Source organism: Oncorhynchus nerka, linkage group LG15 (genome assembly GCF_034236695.1).
Source record: "Oncorhynchus nerka isolate Pitt River linkage group LG15, Oner_Uvic_2.0, whole genome shotgun sequence".
NCBI lineage: Eukaryota > Metazoa > Chordata > Actinopteri > Salmoniformes > Salmonidae > Oncorhynchus > Oncorhynchus nerka.
In genome coordinates, this window is record NC_088410.1 from 62,978,999 (window position 1) to 62,997,459 (window position 18,461).

An 18,461-nucleotide genomic window follows, 5' to 3' on the forward strand; every position below is an offset into this window, starting at 1 on the left:
ATTGACTACAGCTCAGCATTCAACACCATTGTACCCTCCGAGCTCATCATCAAGCTGGAGGCCCTGGGCCATGACCCCGCCCTGTGCAATTGAGTCCTGGACTTTCTGACTGGCCGCCCTCAGGTGGTGAAGGTAGGAAACAACATCTCCACCTCACTGACCCTCAACACTGGGGCCCCACAAGGGTGTGTGCTCAGCCCCCTCCTGTACTCCCTGTTCACCCACGACTGCATGGCCATGCACGCCTCCAACTCAATCCTCAAGTTTGCAGATGACACAACAGTAGTGGGCTTGATCACAACAATGACGAGAAAGCCTACAGGGAGGAGGTGAGGGCCCTCGGAGTGTGGTGTCAGGAAAACAACCTCTCACTCAAAGTCAACAAAACAAAGGAGATGATTGTGGACTTCAGGAAACAGCAGAGGGAGCACCCCCCTACCCACATCGACGGGACAGCAGTGGAGAAGGTGGAAAGTTTTAAGTTCCTCGGCGTACACATGAACGACAAACTGAAATGGTCCAGCCAAACAGACAGTGTGGTGAAGAAGGCGCAACAGCGCCTTTTCAACCTCAGGAGGCTGAAGAAATTTTGCTTGTCACCCAAAACCCTGACTAACTTTTACAGATCCACAATCGAGAGCATCCTGTCGGGCTGTATCACCGCCTGGTACGGCAAAGGCTCCACCCTCAACCGCAAGGTTCTCCAGAGGGTGGTGCAGTCTGGGGGCAAACTACCTGCCCTCCATGACACCTATAGCACCCAATGTCACAGGAAGGCAAAAAAGATATTCAAAGACAATAACCACCCGAGCCACTGCCTGCTCACCTCGCTACCATCCAGAAGGCAAGGTCAGTACAGGTGCATCAAAACTGGGACCGAGAGACTGAAGAACAGCTTCTATCTCAAGCCATCAGACTACTAAACAGCAATCACTAACTCAGAAAGACTGCTGCCTACATGGGGACCCAATCACTGACCACTTTAACAAATGGATCACTAGTCACCTTAAACAATGCCACTTTAATAATTGTTTACATATCTTATATTACTCATATCATATGTTTTTACCTTATTTTATACCATCTATTGCACCTTGCCTATGCCGCTCATTTGGCCATCGCTCATCCATATATTTATTACACCCCTTTTAGATTTGTGTGTATTAGGTAGTTGTTGGGGAACTGTTAGATTACTTAGATATTACTGCACTGTCGGAACCAGAAGCATTAACATCTGCTAACCATGTGTATGTGGCAAATAACATTTGATTTGAAGCCAGCAGTTTTGTTGTTACTTAAAATTACACAATGCTATAAACATGCCCAACATGACCATATTACACCCTTGCGGAACCTCATAACAAACTAAACTTTTCATTTTAGAGTCAAGATCATTCAAAATGTATAGCGGTGGCCTGTAGTATTTTTAAAGTCTCATTATAACATTGAATATCACAGGTACCTGTCCAATGTTATGTTAAAAATCTCTTAAGGATCAGGCCCTTTTTTTTCAATTTTTGCCTAAAAATCTAACTGCCTGTAGCTCAGGTCCTGAAGCAAGGATATGCATATGCTTGATAACATTTGAAAGGAAACACTTTGAAGGTTGTGGAAAAGTGAAATTAATGTAGGAGAATATAACACATTAGATCTGGAAGATAATACAAACAACAAAAACATGCTTTTTCTATGTTTTTTGCTGTTACATCATCTTTGAAATGCAAGAGAAAGGCCATAATATAATATTGCAGTTTAGGCGCAATTTAGATTGTGACCACTAGATGGCAGCAGTGTGTGTGCAAAGTTTCAGATTGATCCAGTGAAGCATTGCAATACTGAACAATATCTACCCAAATGTGCCGAATTGGTCAATAGATACATTTTCAAGTTCATACCTACAGAGAACATACAAAAATGATATGGTAATACGAAATGTAAGTTTACACACTCCCAAGAATGTCATACATGATGGATCATTAGCTTATATACTAACTTTCACACATCTAGATGGCCGGGTGGAGTGGGTGTGGAGCCAGAGACAGCAGGGGTTCAAACTGTAGAACCCAGTTCCCACATTTTAATTTAAAAATATATTTTATCAAGCAAAACTATACTACATTTTATCTCTGGGACCTTCAGGATGACAAGTCAGAGCAAGATTACTGAATGTAAGTACATTATTTAGCTTCAGATGTGAATGTATCAATCCAGTTGCGGTGAAAAAAGTTTTATTTTGTTGTGCACTCTCCTCAAACAATAGCATGGCATTTTTTCACTGTAATAGCTACTGTAAATTGGACAGTGCAGTTAGATTAACAATATATCTTTTTTTTCTGCCCATATAAGACATGTCTATGTCCTGGAAAGTTTTGCTGTTACTTACAACATCATGCTAATCACATTAGTGCATGTTAGCTAAACTGACCCGGTATAGGGACACTGAACCCGTAGAGGTTTAATGAGGCCAGAATTGCAGCAGTCTGTAAGAGAGTAGTCAAACAGACATGACATCACATGACCCAATCTTTATATCCTGAACCATAATAGGGCCCTGACTGTATCTGTCATGTAAAAAATGTATTCCAGCAATATTGACATTTTTGTTGATATTCAATTAATTCAGAAATGAGCAGAAATGAGCTCCTGTCTACATTTCCTAGGCTACTGGTGAAGCTTTAGCTAGGCTACTCATGGAAACTTCCATACAGCCTCTGGGGGAAACTATTCAAAACAAACATCAAACAAAGAAAGAAACAAATCACCACTTGTAAAACCTGTCTATTGAACTAACAGCAAGCCACCATCTAACGTTAAACACAAGCAAACCACTAGGCCTACCCAGCTGAGATTTTTAAAGTTAAATTCAGAGGGCCGGAAAATTAGACTTGCACAATCTGTTCCTGTGTTCAGTAAGGACCGGGAGTCTCTAATGAATGAATGGGTGCCTGCGATACTGGCAGGCATCACAGGGTTTAATGGTCCAACCGGCTGTTATGCTACAAACTTTGAGATTGAATAATTGCTATCACAAACCACGTTACCATTCAAAGTTTTTATGCGAGTAAAGTCATAGCTTATTATTTTTTAAATCACGACAGCTGTGATGGAAACAGAGAGTTCCGGTACAATTTTATAAATGCGACAAATAATTTGTTAATTCGAGATGGTGAGCTGTTTTTGTCGTAAAATGAATTGTGCGAGAAATGGTGGTGGAAACGCCTTTATGCTAAAATATTGAAATAATAACCATAATGTCGAAGTAAACTTGGAGTCACGCGATGATATGGTGTGTCCTCCCACTAAGACTCGGGAAACCATGCAGTTTATTAGAATACATCTGAAATTAAATTATGATGAACTTCACAGGGTGGTGAATGGGTGGTTGATGCTCCACAGGGTGGTTGATGCTCCTTGCCAATAAATATAGAGGGTCTTATTCTGCTTGACTGCCGTTTGACAAATAAAGAATATTCTTGCTCTTATCCATAATAATCTCATTGTGTAGACTATACACCTCTATGCGGATTTTAGAATATATATCTGTCGACAAATTGGGTAGAAACCTAGCATGTAAGTAGCCTGATAGCAGCAGAATGGTTCCTTTGTAGACAACCCCCACCCCCACCCCCACCCCCACCCCACCCCACTCACACAGACATAAGCACAATTACTATTCAATACAGTGAGCTGTGATTAACTTTTGAAACTAAATTGATAGCCTACAATTGCTTCCATGTTGAATTTTTAAAGGAGTTATTATTTGTTCATTACTAATCAACCCATTTTGTTTTATGTTCAATGTTCCCTTAAAAACATTAAGCTATTAACTCTATTAACTCTGTATGGTAATTGCTGAATCAAAGCTGATTGATTGCTGGATCAACTAAACAAAATTAACTCAAAGACAATGTTGACGTCTAGTTATGTAACGACAACTCCACGTACGTCAAGAGAACACAGGGGGCTTCCGATATGCTACAAGCTACAAAGACCTAAATGAAACGCACTTAGCCTATACTGAACTGTTAACCCCCACAACATCACATCTATACCACATGCAACTAGTCTACCTTTAAAAGTAATCTGAGTCGAGAGAAAATGCCAACATGTAAAGAGCCTAATTGAAAACCATTCACGCCAGATCACCAAGGCATTTATCAGGCTAACATTAAAATTACAGTATTAATTAACCCCCCTGGTGTTACAAGGGGCAGGTGTCTATTTCATTACCAGCAAGATAAACAAGATTATTAACTTACTGCACCGTCTGGGAACCATTTGCCTGAGTCAAACGATGAGAGTGCAGAGTATTGAGGGCTAGATAGTCCTTAATAAACGCCTCATACCCCACCGTCCACTCAGATACGAGCGTCCAACAGCTGCGATTCACGACAGTTAAGATTACATATGATGTAAATATATCGAGGACTGGGTTGTCAGCTCACCCAAACCATAAAACTTACTTTAATGGCATCACGTGTTCCCCGCGAGCCACTCAGGGTCAGCGCCCTAGGCCCTTCTGCATACACAACCTCCAAAAGTTTAAAAGTACAAAAGACAGACAGACGGAAACTAAAAAGCAGGCTATCCAATAGAACAAAAAAAAAAACTACTCTACGCGTCATGTCTGAAACTGACATACCCGATAGGTATGTCAGACGTACGACTTCTTGGGGGAACTATAACCACAATAATGAAGAGGTGAGTCATGTTTGTTTCATTCTTTCTGACATGGAACAGGGTTTGACATGTAAATAGTGTTGGGGAAATACTGTACCAAGAAGTTGCAGAAGACTGCAAGGTAGACACCAGTTTATCCTCTTGTGGAAAGGACTCCTTCACATGTGAAAGGGCTTGAGGAGGGGAGGGGTTGTCCAGCACTGTTTACCTGTGTTGATATGTTTGAGACAGCAAGGTTGATGCTGCGTGATGACGGCTACAGAGGTTCCTCCTGAGGATTTGTTACATGGTGTCATACTGCTCCCGGTGTAGGATCATGGAGGGAAGGCATGTAGGCTACTTTTACAGACTGACAAGATAGTTGACCCTAATAATTACACCAAACCAGAATTCTCTATAACCAGCGTTTTTTTAAATGATCGATGCAAAAGTGATACTTTAGTGCATGTTTCGCTCAAGGGTGGCTCCATAAATGTGTTTTTGATCGAAAAGTTCCGTCAGAAACGTTGATATGGACAACATGTGACATTAAGGAAGAAATCATGTTTGGACCTGTTTTGAGATCAAATAAATGATAAATGATAGTTTCGGGTCCAAAGTTGGTGGATCATTCAAAACGACAAGAGAAAGCTTTTACGTTGTCACATAAGTTAGATATTGTGTTGAATGTTCCTGGAAATAGCCTAAGAGAATAATATATTTCTAGTTCAACTGCTGCTTGGGATTTTGATTAAAAGTTTTCTTTTCCCTGGGAAAATGATATTCATTTTGTCAATCTTGGGTGATTAAGTTACTATTTTAGCAAAATGAACAGATTGGTTACATCAAATGGAAATAGCGTTTTCTCCTGTATTCAGAGCCTCCCTGGAAGTGCATCTGTTTCGCTAGACAGAAAACAACTGTCGTTGTTTGAGCGGTGTTAGGGAAAGCTGTAAAGTTTTATGACACGACCGGGCCATAAAGTTTTACAGGCATCCGTCTGTACTGTAAACAATTACTAAGGAAGTGGAGCCTGACAGTGAACCGGCGAGCACGTTGAGAACTGCTAAGGGCCAAAGACTAAAAAAACAGCCACTTCTTCTTGGAGTTGGCTAATCAAACCGCTACTGAATTAGCCGCACAAAGTTCCAATATACCATTATACTTTCCCACACCCCGTTTTCCCCGTGACACATTCAAAAGACATAGTTGTAATATGAAGCACATACGACGCTGTTTTTTCCCCCCAAATTCACCCATCTTTATTTCATTACTTAAAACACAAACATAGCACGAATGCCTTTCTCCTCAATATTTCAGTCCACTTCAAAGATAAAACTTCAGCTATCTATAATCAAGATGAGCAATTTTAAATCTAAGCTATACTATGGTGCTAACTGTTCTAGTTAATATAGGTAATTCAAGTGCATTTCGTTCCAGAGGATCATCCTCCATTAAACCACTCAATAGATTATTATTATTTCTAAAAAGTGAAAAGAAACTTGGTCAAGAATATGTTAAATGCAATATGTGAATTTGTTTTACCTACAAGGCCTTCAAAGTTGTATATGTGAGGAATTATAACCGTGTAGCATATGAGAAAAGGTTCTGACACTTGTGTGCTTTGTGGCAGCCGCCGGAAACGAGAAAATTGTTTAATTGTTAGCTACTCATTGTGGACATGAGTCTCCTGCCTCATGACAACCTTTATGTCAACCCAAAATCTCACATTAGTTGGAGAGATACGTTTTCAGAAGAAAAACAATACCACGTCTGTGTTCTTCACTTTCAAACCTTAGGTACATTAATAATGAATCATTATTGAAGTGAACATAAGTTACACATCAGGCCTACATAAATTCTAGACTACAGATTGTATTTGTGTTTGCCCATGTTCCCAAGTAATGTGAAATTTGCAGGACATGTAGGATGCTGGGCTATTGCCCAATTCTCAGCTGTAATCTGCCACTACATGTATTTTTCGTGTTTTACAAAATATTCTAAATTGCTAATAATGATTTGTGACAAATGTAATGCTGAGGTTTAAAAACAAATCCCATGATCATACTTGGCACATTACGTCAGATCTTAGTCAACAATCAGGCCAAATGTTATGTTTCCCCCAAATATGAAGCCCCTGTCTATACTGGCAAGTTATGTAGCCTAATACAATATACCTTTTCAGATGAGGAAACCATTCACAGTATACATGTTAACTACGAAATGTATAGTAAGGTTTAAGTATATCACTGTTCTCACGACACTTTATGTCCAAAACCAATCATTTTATGTGGACTATTTGAAATACAATCACAGAATGATATAGCCCTCGCAATTTACTAAAATGTTTCTATGTTACATCTTAAAATGTTTCTATGTTACACCGTTGTTTAAACGGGGCTGGTAAAAAAACACAATCAGAAAATAAATACTTCAGGAGTTTGAAGATAAACTACAAGGAATTTATTTACCTTGTTGTTTTTTTAATATAAATAATAGGCACCTCTCACGAAGAAAACAATAGTGATAGTACAGTAGTAATACGATAATAACAATAAAACGTTCAGCTTTAAAATACTTCAAGGTAAAAAAAATAGGTAAGTGGTGAAATGTTACAATTTTCGCTAATTAATATATTTCAAGCGTTTCTATTCTCACAAGTTATATAAGACTCTGCTGAACAAGTACATATTCAAAGATAGAAAATAAAACAACACAACATTCAAACCAAATGACAGGTATATTACATAATCAGATCCATAATCGAAGAATGTTCAATATTTGTCATCACACTGAAACATCGCATCACAAAAGTCACTGTTTGGAAACATGGGTGGTGGTGACAGTCTTTGAATGACATCTCTAAGGAACGTTGATAACGTTTGAAAATGGTTCCATGTTTTAGATTGACTCTTTCATTTTAAGCTTTGAGTCCTTCTTCCACTTCATTCGTCGGTTCTGGAACCAGATTTTGATCTGCCTCTCGTTCAGACAGAGAGTATGGGCGATCTCGATACGCCTACGACGCGTCAGATACCGGTTGAAATGGAACTCTTTCTCCAACTCCAGAGTTTGGTAGCGCGTGTAACTCGTCCTTGACCTTTTACCGTCAGCCTCTGGAGTGTAATTGAGAGAAAAATAATATGTGACCACACTGGAAATGTGACAATTCATAGAAACATTCTCAACATTATCACTTAAAATACGTCTTAACTTGTCAATGGACATGCAATGACTTGTAACATATCAATTAATAAGAATTAATAGCAAAACACAGCCTCTTCTGTGACTATATCCTCATGTTAAAGATTACTTTAACATTTTAATGTTACTGTATGGCTTAATGAATATAGCCTATATGAGGATAGCTGGATGGCTGGATAAATGGTAATCAATGTGGAGCTGCGTGAGTTACCAAAACCCAGGCAAAAAGGTGGCCATTCGGGTTCACTCAATGAAAGTATATTACTAGTAGGCTTATTACTAATAATATTATTGTTATTATAATAATCATTATAACTACAACTAAAACAAGAACAAGGTCGTTACAGTTACAGAAATATCATTTGAGCCTCTAAAGTAGGTTACATGCCCTGTTACATAACACAAAATAAGTTGCCATGGCAAGTAAGTAGACTATTCAAATTTGATAAACGTTCAGTTAAAGTGCACAGTGAAATCCACAATCTCACCCTTCAACTCTCCTCAAAATAAGCATAGGCCTACTTATCATACTATCTTGTTTTGATTCTAAAGTAGAATGAAAACATTGTTTCTTGAGATTTTTAAGGGACTTGTGTCTCCCTTATCCAATTACCCTGTCATAAATTTGGACGCAGATCGCTTCTTCGGTGTAACAGGACATTTTTACGAGCAATTGATGACTTTGCCATAAAATTTACGACTGCGAGTTTTATTATTTCCGAATACAGCCTATAAAACGCAAGAAAGAAAAAGTGTGAATGGACTCAGGAGGGTAAAAATAGAGACACACATGGAGGAGAGAGGGTGTGAGAAAGAAACTTCCCTTTGTACAAAATAAAGAAAATATATACATGAAACTTTACCGTGACCCATGTGTAGTTTCGTCATCCAGGGATATATTTGTGGTTGCGGTTCGCTGGTTTGTGGCTGAGTAGAATGGTTTCCTTGTCTTACTGGCTGGACGGGTTGCAAACTTACGACTTTGATCTCGCCTGTTTGAGTCTTGCATATATGCATTTCGCTGAAATCCGAGTCCGTCTCGGGTTTGCGACAATACAGTCCGAGATTTAGAGAGCCCTGGCGGCTTGTCTGCTCGTTCATGTGGCGTCTCTGGGAAGCGTCTCCTGTGGAAGACTCTGGTCGTGGTGTAAGGTCGCCAGGATTGCCATGCAGCCCAGAGTTCATCTCTACCATGCCAAGGGAGCTTGAGGACGGTGGGGACGCGAATGACCCCCGGTGATCATGCCCTCCAAAACCACAGTAGCCGGACACGTTGAGTTCGGAGCTAGAGCCGTATCCATGGTTGTGCAAAGCGAAGGCTGACGCCTCGTGAGTTTGCTTAAACAATGAGTTGGCTACGTAAGAGCTCATTTCAAGAGAAAACGCTAAGGAAACGAAATGGAAGCATTTATATGGACTAAATTATTGCATTCAAGTTTTTATTTAACACGATAATTGTAAAAATATGTAGGCCTACAGATAGCAGTTGTAACGGTTTGTTATTATTATTGCGTTTGATTTGTAGCTCTTTTGAAGTTCATGGGGTTTTATCCTAAAAATGACCACGATTTATAGGTGGGTGATTTTTTATTTTTTTCTCCATTGCCCAAATATGGGATGTTTAAAAATAATCACGTGCTCGTATCGGCCAGTCATAAATTTGGTTAGATCACACTTGGAGGTTATTGATGGAAATAGGAGAAACGCCTGATATCCGGGCAGCGGGGACCCTGTTGGGGCACTGGCGGTGCAGTGCTGGACGAAAGGCCGAGAGCGTCACCTGGTGCCAGGGATGGATAAGGCCATAAAACACACAACCCCCCCCACATGCAAACTATGTAGTAATCTGCCTGGCAACAACAACACAACATTTGTGTGGTGTGTATCTGCATATAACATGTTTTTGTCATAGGATAGAACTGCATTGAAGGCCTAATGTTAAAGTTTGTTATAACCAGTTGCAGACAAACTAATTGATTACTACCAAAACTACCGATAGTAAAGGGGGATACCTAGTCAGTTGTACAACAGAAAGGGGGATACCTAGTCAGTTGTACAACAGAAAGGGGGATACTTAGTCAGTTGTACAACAGAAAGGGGGATACTTAGTCAGTTGTACAACAGAAAGGGGGATATCTAGTCAGTTGTACAACAGAAAGGGGGATACTTAGTCAGTTGTACATCAGAAAGGGGGATACTTAGTCAGTTGTACAACAGAAAGGGGGATACTTAGTCAGTTGTACAACAGAAAGGGGGATACCTAGTCAGTTGTACAACAGAAAGGGGGATCCCTAGTCAGTTGTACAACTGCATGCCTTCAAATGAAATGTGTCTTGCGCATTTAACCCAACCCCTCTGAATCAGAGAGATGCGGGGGCTGCCTTAATCGACATCCACGTCTTCGGCGCCCGGGGAACAATGGGTTAACTGCCTTGCTCGGCGGCAGAACGAGATATTTTTTACCTTGTCAGCTCGGGGATTCGATCCAGCAAACTATAGGTATAAAATCATCCTTAAAAGTGTAGCATAGAGCAGGCAGTTGGTCTCCAAACTATAAAAGGCAATAGAATAGGCAGCATCAATGGTGGCTACATAATGTGTGACCACAACTTTACACAAAATGCCCAGTGGGCACAGACATAAATTCAACGTCAATTCCACGTTGGTTCAACTTGGAAATAACGTTGATTCAACCCGTGTGTGCCAAGTGGGTTTGTCAGTAGCATTTATTTAATTGTTTTTCACAATAAACAGATAATAGTAATAAAATGTAATAATACACATTTTAATGGGCTAAACAATCAATTGCTATGGCATATTACTTTGGCCAACTGATATTCAGTCAACGTAATAGCAATGTATGAGAACATCCTACTTGTTTGGGTCGCTATACTGTAAGTACACTATATGTTTCATATCGTATTTTAGGCCTATCTGGAATTGTTTTCTAAATGGCTTGACTGACCACCAGGAACAATTTTCTCGATAAGGCAGGTATACCAGAATTCGAAATCGACGTGAGTAATTGTGCGTAATTGTATAGCCTACAAACGACTGATAGCCTACTTAGAATGATAATGCCAACCTTGATAATAATGGTGATAATAATAACAGTAATCCTGAATGATCTTTATTCAAGTTGCATCATTGGTTGAAAAGGTAAAGCGCAAACAGAATGTAATCTAAACAACTGCAACATCTCCTGGTTTGAATTGGCTTGTGTGTGACATGAGTCACATAACTGGACAAGTTTTCTAAGAAAAGAAGGCCTACTTTATTAATAACACGTATGAAAACGTTAAATCATACCGTGTAAGCTGAAATGGAAGTCTATTTAGACATAACAATTAGACAGGCCTCTCAAGCGGTGATTTTATATCGAATTGTGGGATTTGCTTTTCCTCTACTCTCCCCATCCACATCTTCCAACATTTCTGTAGCTATTTGAAGTGACTATTCAAATACTTCACTGCATTGCTTTGAAGTGGCAAAGCTTTGAATTCACGGATAACGTGGAAGAACCATTATATAGATAGGGTGGCTGGCTTTGGGTCTGTTATATGACGAATAAAAAACGTGAACAAGGATAATGTACATATTTTACCTGCATGGAGGGCTATAATTGAGAACTAGACCAACTTGGTATGATGGGCGCAAAAACATGGACGACAACTTTTTTTTATTAACAGTTTTATTAAATATGACTTGAAGTGAATTTCATAGCCTTCATCACTGTTATTGTTTTATTTCGGATTTTCAACTAACGCTACAATTCAAGCCACATCGGTCAGTTATGATTTGACCACATACTCAATGTAGGCTAGCCTACTGGTACATATCTAAACATAAATAAAGTAGGCTAGCTAATACAAAGAAGGTGCGGGATGCGGACGAATGCTCTCACAGGACTAAGGCGTGTAATATAGATATACATATATTTACAAACATATCAACAATTTAGGTAGTGTGAGTCGTTATTAATTCAGCATAGTTTTTTCGTACAACAAAACAGCAAAACGAAAAAAACATAAATGGGTTACTCAAGCGGATGTAAAGCTTACACCTTCCTTCACATCTTATGACAATTACTTTTGTAAAACATATTGCCAACATCATAGGTGTATAGACATCTGAGAACCACTGTTTTTCTTTGCTGTCAAACAGCATTTAAGAACATATAATGATGAATGTCTTCGCGTTACACACAGTTTGGGTATATAAGGGAATGTCAAGTAAGGAATTAAATGATTTGGTCACGGTGAAATGTTCATATCCAATACAGAAAGAAATTAAAAAGGCAAACATTGATGTCTGAAGATATGTAGCGTCCACATTGCATTTAACGCAGCCACATATTTGAATACACTAGTTTCTTTATTGTGCCAAACAATAGTTGATAGGTAGGCTACTTGATAGGTAGTTATGTTATCCTCACAGAACGGCGGATTGATGCATATAGTAAGTTAGGAACTCTGTTCATTCTTTCTTCTCTTCTGTCGCCTCTTCTGTGTCCTCCTTACCCGTGTCTTGACTCACCCCTGCCGAACCACTTTCGGTGAGAGTCGTAGTTAGATTGCTTTCCTTTTTCCATTTCATCCGGCGATTCTGGAACCAGATTTTTATCTGACGTTCGGTGAGACAGAGTGCATTGGCGATTTCGATACGTCTGCGTCTCGTCAAGTAGCGGTTGAAATGGAATTCCTTTTCGAGTTCTAGAGTTTGGTACCGGGAGTAAATTTGTCGGCCTCTTCGTCTGTCAGAACCGTATCCAACTCCTGAGTGGAAACACAATTTAAATGAGCATAATCAGGAAATATATTTTAAAGTAAGCTATATGCAATGTCACTACCCCAGCGTTTCCCAAACTCGGTTCTCGAGACCTCAAGGGGTGCACGTTTAATTTTGCCCTAACACTACACAGCTGATTCAAATGATCAAAGCTTGATGATGAGTCGATTATTTGTATAAAGGTAGGCAAAAACCAAAACGTGCACCCCTTGGGGTCCCTCGGACCGAGTTTGTGAAACCCTGCACTACCCAAACACACATAATCACAAAAACCCACGGAAATAATCGATATAGGCCTTCATTCATAATCATTCGCAGTCTAGGATATAGCCTTATCGTGTCCGGTTTTCATGCTAGCCTATCTATGTTTTGCAATTATCTAAATAAACAACAGTTGTGGTAGCCTATGTACTGACGCAACACACACACACACACACACACACACACACACACTTTCGCTATCAGGGGAACCCAGTCTACTGAGTAATATTTGAAGAGATTATACTCGTCTTAAAATTCCGTGAACTCTGCTATGGGTCACAAAAAGATGAACTTAAATGCTATAAACTCTTTTGTTTTAAGGGAAATAGGGATGGACTGTGACGGAGAACAGCGGATAGTTTGTCCAAAAGGGATTTCCTACGAAGATAAAAGGTCTTTATTGCCGGCGACAGGGTGCTGCTGTAGTATAATGGTTTATGGGGTGATAAAACGTAGCTTCCCTAGTCGTAAAACGGGCCAGCTCGTTTAATTTATCTCTATGAGTTGGTAATACTCACCGCTATGAGAGTTCATCCGCTGCATCCACGGGAAGATCTGAATGTTCCCCTTCTGTTCCTGCGAGCCGTTCCTGCCCGGATCAGACGGGTAATCCTGGGGGAGCGAGGTTTGTGCACCTTGTCCCAGACTGCTCTGCCTACAGCTGGGCAGCACGTCCTTATCTTGGTAAAACACGTTGGATCCATACTCGTATGGTCCCCTGCTCGAGCCGAACACTACGTTGTCTTGGGGCGAATAGAAAGGCGAGGAATATATCCGATTTTGGGCCACAGCGGCTCCGTAGGATGAGTAGTGTCGAACAGCGTCATAGGTAGTTGAGTTTAGGGCCACGTTAGGTAAAACCTCTTGACCACCAGCTAAATGGCATGAGAGCGACGGGTTTGCGAAATACGAATTCATACCTTGCCTCTCTCCCTTGCTCCCTCTTTCTCTTTCCCTCCCTCCCTTACAATCTCACCTCTCTCTCTATTCTCCCTCTCTCACACTAAGTCACTCTCTTTTTTTCTCTGTCAGTCTATCTTTTAATACCGGCACGCTGAATGATTTCTTTATAATGTATTTCTAGACACCAATAAAGACACAAGGTACAAAGCCGAATGTTGTTGCTAAAGCCTCACTCTAGGATGGACAAGATGACAATGTCAGCTGACCAAATTTCCTCCAATAAAAAGCAAGGAGTTGAGGACTAAGGGAGAAAAAAAACGTTACTTCATTAAAAAAAATCCTCGCTTGAAACTACTCTCACATACGCGCATGTACACACACAAACGCAATCGCAAGCGAATACATTGTCTTATGCGTGCGCACATACAGAAAGACGGACTACATAAATAGGGAGCGTTTATACACACACACGCGCGCGAGCGCGCATGCGCACGCACAAAGTCACATACTTGCCAATCTGCCTCCGCAACACATGTTCTTTGTTGCACAGTAGCCTGTACTATACTGAAGCAAAAATAATAACGCTAATGCTCATAAATGTATAAAGAACATGCAGTGGATGAATTGAATCAGATTGGCCATAAACAATCACATTAATCAATTACCCTAAATGTAGAATTGAATTATTGAGAGAAATAGATGCTAACGCTAGACAAGCATGCTCTGTTTCAATTATTTGACTTGAGTTCATTCTCTTGTTATTTTTTTAAAGACGGACCTTAGAGACGACGGAGAGTTATGTTTTCAAGTCTCTCGGGTCGAGAAAATAAGATTAGGGTCGGCAACTGCAATACAGTGATCGAATTATTCAGTTAGAAAAAGTCTTGACAATATTGCCCTCATCGATTAATATATTTTTCCTCGGTGTGAGATACATAGCTTATAAACTGATTAAAAAGCACGATTTATGATAAACAAAGGGGTTTAATCAAATTGTTCAAATAGAGTTTAGAAAACATGTTTGGGTGACATTTAATGATATCGTTTGTAATAGCAACGTTGCTATAGGCTTTAGACTTACATGAATGGACTGAATGTTGATGTATTCGATAATAGGAATGGCCATAACACAGTTATCTAATCTTATGATATAAAATCCAAATAGTAAGAATTGAGTTAATTCAGTTTGACATAAAACAAGTCCTAACACAGGCTTGTTTTGAAGCCTAGAGGCTGACAGGAAAACTGAACACAGGAGCGTGCGCTTTGACACACACACCTAATTTATCATTAGAGCTGGAATTACACGAAATAGTTCGCCAAGCAATGGGATCACTGTTACTTATGTCACGATAGGCCTCCACGACAGGAGTAATAAATTTAATTTTATTTTACCTGAAATTGCGTTGTTGTGGATAGACAGGCATGTAAGGATATGCCAAAATCTTTTGAGGCTTCTCCATCAAAAAAAGACAGGTCTATGCTACATTTGATAACACATGAGGTTGCCTGCTAGGCTATAGTCTATAGCAATTTTGGACAATAATTAGATTAGAGCTGGTGCACGAAATTCGACACATTTATTCGAAGAGGTAAGGAAAGTCTTATATTGGGACAAGCGTTTTTTTTGGGGCGCGTTGCCCCTTTGTTCAGTGCGAATTCTTTGGGCAAGGAGAGTGGGGGTTTATTGCAGTTTTACAGCGAAAGAATGTCTTTAACGCCTGTGTAAGCCGCAGAAGTCATAAAGCCAGACAAATGACAGCTTCCAGTCTACCGCCTATAACGCTCCACCACTGCATGCACTGTGTGTATCCGCGTGTGGGAAATCCTAGCCCAACAAAGAAATGAACTGCACTTAGTGAATGGAAAGAGAATAAACTTAAAGTGAAGACACTGGATGGTCAAGCGGTGCCTTTAAAAAATATATAATGGACAAAACCACAAAATTATGTTAGGCCTATTACAAACGAGGCCAATAGGCTTAAACGGCAAGAGAGCAAAGTTTATTAAACTACTGTAGGCTATACTGCAGTGAACATTTGAGGGTTGTTACTGTAATAGTTGATATTTAGTTGATGAAATAGCTAAGCCAGTGTGTAGGTGGAAAATATTACTATTTGACGGTAAAGGCCTATTGCAGGACAACACAATATAAAATAAACGATGACAAATTTAAATATAGCGAAAATCCTGCTTTTAAAATATCCACCGTAAACGTGCCACAAATGTGTCTGTGGCGTCTTAATCGATATCAAACTCAGATTATTAGACTTCCATATAAACAATACAGCCTACCTAAAGTTAGATTTGAATGACAAGCCATTGCTATTAAGCTTTTTTTCTTCTTTTTGGAATAACATGGGAAAGATAATAAGGACTTTTATGACAGGTATGATGAATTCGATTAATATCCACATAGTCTAATCAATCATTCTCGGTTTTCCAAATAAAAGTTCCGCACTCAGTTTAATCGAACTAATGAGCTCATGGGTTGGCAGAAGTTGTCGGATACAAACGTGGTGTTCCCCAAACATGCTTTGATCTCTACATCCGAATGCTTTTAAAAGGCTATTACTTTAATGTGGGCCATGTGACGAACGCAGCAGTGGGATGTTATCGGTGAGCCTTTCTCTGAATTGAATAGAGAACTAGTTAATATGGAACATTTGACCTATGTAAGCCAGGTTTATCATGCAACTCTTAAGATAATTTATACGTGTATTAACTGAGACCTCACCACCACCACCATACACACAATATTAGGCTATACGTGGTTGAGTAGATTATATCTTTCGAATAGAAAAATAGGCACCGTGCTCTATACTTCGCGTTAACAACATAGGCCGAGGTTGTTGATGCGCTTTCTGTGAAGGAAACGTGAATTGGGGGAGAGGTAGAGAGCGGTTGTATTGTACTTTGGAAGTGGAAGTGTATGGGGAAGTGTTTTATTGCACCCTTTGTGGAAAACAGTCTGGCATTTGCACGGAAAAAAACAGCTGGTCACTCATGTCCTTTGGAGGTATGGAGGTATAGCCTACCATTTGAACCAGACAAAAAAACAAAAAACGAATCGGACATAAATAAGGCTCCAATTGTCGTCCTGAATATTATAGAATTTTGTTCTGTGCTACATTATTATTTGCAGATACAGTAAGTCTAACTCAGCTGTAGACGTATACAAGAGTAGCACAATTTTGCATTTCTAAACACAAAGTATTGCAACTCTAACTCTGTCTCTTGTGCCAGTAGCACAAATATAATTGGTAAGTAAATAACTAGACTTCACTAATAATAACAATTATGATATCCGGGTTATAGGCTAGAATATATTCAATACGCTATTACTGGTGTAATGCTGAAATAGTCTTGAAACTCATCGCTAAATTTTAATATTATCTTTTTTTGCATGGGCAAAACAACCCTAAACAAAAGTCTTTGAAATAAATGATTACTATCATTATGCTATTATTATTATTAAATTACATGCTTATTCTGATTATTTTAAACAGTTTTAATAAAGCACTATAGCAGACGGGGTATCATAACCATCTGCATTTTAGGACCAATAGCCTACCAAACAAATGCAGGCCTACACTTGCGATTTACAATTGATATCCCTCAATAATATCTAAATATTTGGAACCATTCATTTTTGTATTTTGACTAAGGGAATCACCAAATAAAGCAAGATATTGAAGGCCTGCTCTTGTAAATATAAAGTGTGTCTTTGCCTTATGATGGGTGGAGTTGCCCTTCTCTAAAACACTTTTTTTTATACCAATTACCTGATCAGGTGCCATGTGAAGGTGAGAAGTCAAGCGCATAGTCAATAGCACCCTGCTTTACGGCACAACAAATGAACAATAAACTGCAATGAAAACAACCGCACTAGGACAGGGTGCGCCTAGCGCCTAAGGCCTTGCATTTTTAGTGCAGCGTTTTGGGTTTTATTTGGTGTCAGACAAATATTAGTCTACCTATCTAGATGCCCATCATTTTATTTTGGCATGAAATTTGTTTACTCGAATAAATATTTACTCTTAATGTTGTACTTTTGTTGTTGTTGAGTAGAATGTTTATGAAAGCCTGTTGTAGTCGATTTACAAGTAGGCTATAGGCCTACACTACATTTTCTAAATGCCAGGAATGCATGCCAAGCGTTTGTGACGATATTTTCTCCCTTATAGACAGGCCTACAAAGTGTCCTCACTTCTTGACTGTGAGGCCATAACCTTTAATAACTTTACACCCCCCACTCCCATTTTTCCCCCTCTCTGCAGCTCTGCGGAAAGATCATCTGAACGCATGTGTCCTTGGATAAACTCCAGGAGGCCCAAGAACTGGAACAATAAAAAGGATCTGCTGCAATCCTCCATCAAAATAACAACACGTTTGTGGACATTCGTCCCGCACAATATTGTAAAGGAAATAGCAGAGGAAATAGAAGTACATTTTCTTAAATTATAGTTCCGAATTTATTGAGGTCAAATATAATAGTCGTTAAGGGACAATTTTGTCATGGCAAACGTTGTGTGTGGTTAGCACAAGACACATGTTTTGGATGAATTTACGCAAATATATTTATCTGACAATCCACGATTTACGGGAAAATGTGAGTTGTGCGCCTATCTCGGGTCAGGGTTATG

At 39.5% G+C, this 18,461-nt stretch overlaps 2 protein-coding genes across 2 annotated transcripts; both read right to left on the minus strand.

Annotated features, from left to right (window-relative positions):
• Window positions 1-7,099: 7,099 nt before the first annotated feature.
• On the minus strand, window positions 7,100-9,409 carry LOC115143095 (homeobox protein Hox-C5-like). Its single transcript, XM_029683169.2, has 2 exons — window positions 8,727-9,409; window positions 7,100-7,775 (listed from the first exon to the last, which is right to left on the minus strand). Exons 1-2 carry the CDS (start codon window positions 9,232-9,234, stop codon window positions 7,561-7,563), a joined length of 723 nt encoding a protein of 240 aa, XP_029539029.1. The 5' UTR covers window positions 9,235-9,409; the 3' UTR covers window positions 7,100-7,560.
• A 2,095-nt stretch (window positions 9,410-11,504) lies between these two features.
• LOC115143096 (homeobox protein Hox-C6-like) lies at window positions 11,505-18,069 on the minus strand. The gene is made up of 2 exons (XM_029683170.2): window positions 13,431-18,069; window positions 11,505-12,638 (listed from the first exon to the last, which is right to left on the minus strand). Exons 1-2 carry the CDS (start codon window positions 13,828-13,830, stop codon window positions 12,340-12,342), a joined length of 699 nt encoding a protein of 232 aa, XP_029539030.1. The 5' UTR covers window positions 13,831-18,069; the 3' UTR covers window positions 11,505-12,339.
• Between the last annotated feature and the right edge of the window lie 392 nt (window positions 18,070-18,461).